The sequence below is a fragment of the Trichechus manatus genome, unplaced genomic scaffold (assembly GCF_000243295.1).
Source record: "Trichechus manatus latirostris isolate Lorelei unplaced genomic scaffold, TriManLat1.0 scaffold00035, whole genome shotgun sequence".
Lineage (NCBI taxonomy): Eukaryota > Metazoa > Chordata > Mammalia > Sirenia > Trichechidae > Trichechus > Trichechus manatus.
In genome coordinates this window covers 1,519,138-1,523,184 of record NW_004443971.1, presented here as the reverse complement: position 1 = coordinate 1,523,184, position 4,047 = coordinate 1,519,138, and the positions used below count along the sequence as shown (strand labels likewise).

The 4,047-nt window shown below is 50.1% G+C and overlaps 1 protein-coding gene across 1 annotated transcript; it reads left to right on the top strand.

Moving 5' to 3' along the window:
* Positions 1-298: 298 nt before the first annotated feature.
* On the top strand, positions 299-3,412 carry LOC111820350 (protein FAM170B-like). The gene is made up of 2 exons (XM_023730254.1): positions 299-344; positions 2,565-3,412. The coding sequence occupies exons 1-2, from the start codon at positions 299-301 to the stop codon at positions 3,410-3,412; spliced, it is 894 nt and encodes a 297-aa protein (XP_023586022.1).
* Positions 3,413-4,047: the final 635 nt, after the last annotated feature.

Genomic DNA, 4,047 nt, shown 5'->3' with positions numbered 1-4,047 from the left:
TATTTTTTCTTGTTGCTGTGTTTAGGTTCAAACTGAGCCCTCGGAACTGAGTGATGTCAGCGATGATGTCACACAGGGGTTACTGGAAGCCTTGGTGCTCACTCAGATCCCAACTGCTCTTTGGAGAGGTTGTTGATCTGAGGTCTTCTATGGGAGAGTGACTTAAGCGACCAAATCACAGAGAGTGATTCCTACATCGGAGTCCCCAACTTGTGACAGTTTGGGACATCATCTCTAACTGGGAGGAGAAACATCTTGCCAGTGACCGTCCTTGTTGGCTCATCTTCACCCAGCCAGGATGGAGCAGCAATACGTGAGAAAGAGGCCTTTCCCTAAGACTCTAGGTAAGGATGGGAGGAAAATTCAGTCAGTGATGGTTGCTGGGCAGCAAGAGGTTTGATATCCCCTGGACACCAGGACCACAAGGGATCACTGAGGCTTTCACTTGAAAAAAACTTCCTGTCAATTAGTAGACAACAAGAATTTGTAATGTGAATAAATAAATGAAGGAATAAATACCTGAGTGAACTATAGAACTCTACCGTGATCTGAGGGGCTTTCCAGAACAGGAGCAGACAAGTCACTCTGTTGTTCAGATCTGTGAACTCCTGCTTTGTCACCAGAAAGGAAGCAAGCAGTCAAGTGGGGCAATGGGTACAGGACCAGTAAGAGGGGTGGTTACGGAGACTTGCACTTAATTTTTTAATGAGATTGAATTAATATGTCATGTGAATTAAGAAAATATATAAAATTTATTGGGAGGTTTTGGGAGTGGGTGGTGTGAGGGAGCACAGTACCACACGCTCTTCCAGAGTTCCCAGTCACTGTGAGCTGTGACAGCCCTCAGCCTGGACTCAAGCAGAAGGTCTGGGAAGGCCCTGCCTCCCTAGCTCTGGGGATTTCCCTTCTCCTCCAAGATCTCCTGTCCATCTTTTCCCAAGGACCTAACAACCCTCCAAAGCAAAGATAGCTCTAGGATAGATTTTTTTTTATCTCAAACTTTTATTTTTTTTTATTGTGGTGAAAATATACATAAAATATACCAACTCAACAACTTCTACATGTATAATTCAGTGATACTGATTACACTCTTCACGTTATGTAACCATTCTCACTATCCTTTTCCAAATCATTCTATGACCATTAACATAACCTCAATGGCCCCTAGGGAAGAACTTCCCCTTACCCCCTCCCTCTGGCCCCTGGCAACCACCAATAATCTTTGGTTTCTATATATTTGCTTATTTCATGTAAGTAAGATCATACAGTATTTGTCCTTTTGTGACTAACTTATTTCATTCAGCATGATGTTTTCAAGGCCCATCAGGAAAGAATTTTAAAATTTCAACTATAGCTAACCTCAGTTTCTGCTACCACTTCTAGTTCTTTGCCCTTTCTCGAGCTAGTTTGCCACTCCGCCCCCACCCTTTGTCTTCTCTGTTGCTGCCTTATTCTGGCCTTCGGTGGCTGGGCCCCGCTTTCTGCTCCTTTGTTGGTCTCTATCCCTCTAACACACTCCTGGGAAGTTCCTCCTGTCCATCTTGTGTCTCTGTCTGGAACTTTCCCTCCATCCAACACATACAACCTATCTCCATCTCTTTCTGCATCTTGAACTCTCCAGTCCTTCCCTCATATTCAGAAACATACATAGACCTTTAGGTTGACATGGACAACCCACCAAGACACACCCAGGTGAGGTGGTTGTGTGCTGTCCGTCTGAGGTTTGTGGCATCAAGGTTCTCAGATATGCACATCTATTTCTGCCTCACCCTGAAGGAGTAGTTCATCTAGTAAGGACATGGGCTTCTAATCAGAGAAAAGCAATTTTAATCTTCTACTGTGGCTTAGTTAAGAAGGGTACAAGGAAGAGGTATATATTTAAGAGTTTTAACTAAATATACAAATTATTCTCTTTAAGTATAACTTCTCTAAAAATAGCCTTTCAGTAAAAAGAGGTTAAAAAGAGGTGAGCATTGCTCCTGTTTCAGTGTTTACATTCTAAATTTATTAAGAAAATCACCTTCATAGAAAACTTCTTTCAATGAAATCACACACTTATTTTGAAGGTTCAGGGGAATGAGGTCATTTCTAAGTTCCAAAGGAACAAATCCACTGGAATTCAACAAATGTGGAAATAAAGAAAAATAACTTTTTTTTATAAAGTACTATAAATAGTGCTACTTTACAAAGGAGACTTTGTCTTCCACAGCAATGCCCCCAAAGGATGGTAGGTCCCTGGGGAAGATGAAAGAAACCATGTAGTCTGCAGAGGGGGAGGATGGTGGTGACGGAGAGGCCTCCAGGGTTCCCTGAGACCAGAGCCTTTGGCTCAGAGATGAGAATTCAGTACACTGAGAAAAAAAAAAAAAAAAAAAACACCCCGCCACTGTCCAGTCGATTCTGACTTATAGCGACCCTACAGGACAGAGTGGAGCTGCCCCATAGAGTTTCCAAGGAGCGCCTGGTGGATTCGAACTGCTGGCCTTTTTGTTACCAGCCATAGCACTTAACCACTATGCCCCCGTTGCACGGAGAGCTCATGTAAATTTACTCTCTATTCTCAGAGGTCTCAGCCCAAGAGGAACAGGCCACACAGCCAACAACGTCCGCAGCGAAAAGCCCGAGCTCCAGGCCCAGGAAGGTTCCACGACAGTCAGCGAGGTTTTCTCCCTCAGCTTGCACTGAGCAGACCTCTCACTCATCCACCTACGAGGCTGCTCCAGAGAAGCGATGGGTCAGGTGCGCGTACTTCACCCAGGTGCGCACAGTCAAGGGGGTGGCCGTGGCCTGGCGGACCAAAACCTCCTTTGCCCCCGTGGACAAGATGCCCCAGGTCTTTGAGGCCGAGCTCTCGGAGGAGAGCACCATCGGCTCTGCCCCTAGCCTGGCCAACACGGAGTCCCTGGTCAGCGCCCTGGATCCCTGGCAGGAGGGGCCCAAGGCCCGGACCCCGGAGCCCAGTGTCCATGGGGAGGAGCACGGGGAGAGGTCCCGGGCCGCCACCCCAGAGTGGCTGGTGACCTGTAAGCGCGGCTTCCGCTGCGTGGCCTGCTGCCGCGTGTTCGAGTCCCGGGAGGCCCTGGTGGCGCATGCGGAGCATGGCGTGAGCCAGGGTTTCAGCTGCAGGGTCTTCTGCGAGGAGCTTCTGGAGAGGCGGCTGCCACCCTCAGCTCAGCGCAGGCCCAGACGCTGCCACCAGCTGGCCAGGCGCTGCCTGATGGCCGCCAAGAAGAGGGAACTGAGGGAGAAGAGAGCAGTCTGCAGGCGCCTGGAGGAGCAGCTGGAGAAGCAGAGAGAGGAGCTGAAGAGGCTGAGGAACCAGCTGGAGAGGCTGCAGAGGAGGGAGGCCTGGCTGCAGAGGGTGCAGGCCCAGCACCAAGGCCAGAGGGGGAAGCGCCTGAAGACCCACTAGCACCCTGGGGCTGGGAGGAGCAGGGCCTTTGGGCTGGGAATTGGGCCCTTCAGGAGAGACCTTCATTTGGGCTCCTTTAACCCAGCTCCCCTGGAAGATCCTTTATACCAGCCCATGTGCCCCGCACCCACCCACCCCAAGTGCATGGAGAGCTCCAATCATCGGGGGACCTGGATGGAAGAAGCCCCAGGACAGCTGACCGCAGACACCAGGTCCGCTCTGAGTCTCCCCTGGCCCAGGAGAGGGGAGGACAGGCCTCATCTGGATGGTGAGGTCTCAGACCTGAGGATGAGTGCAGTGTAAGTAGGGAAAGAGAAATGGCATTTCAGTGGGACTTAGGCTGAGAGGGGGCCTCTGCAAAGACAGCTGTAAGGGAGGTGTGATGGTGAAGGGGGTGTCACTGAGTTCTTTGCAGTAGAAGGAACCAGAGAGCTGGCAGGCTGTGGGGAAACCTGCCTGCAGTTAAACTGTGGGCATAAAGCCCTAAACCAAGGACTCTGGGTCCCTTCCCAGCAGCCTGCAGGCAGAGAGAGAAGCAGGCCTTGGCAGGAGGAGAGGAGGGTGGGATGAAGGCAAAGGAGCTCATACCATCCATGTCTTCTGGCCTCACAGGGTGAATCTGGGTTGATGATTAT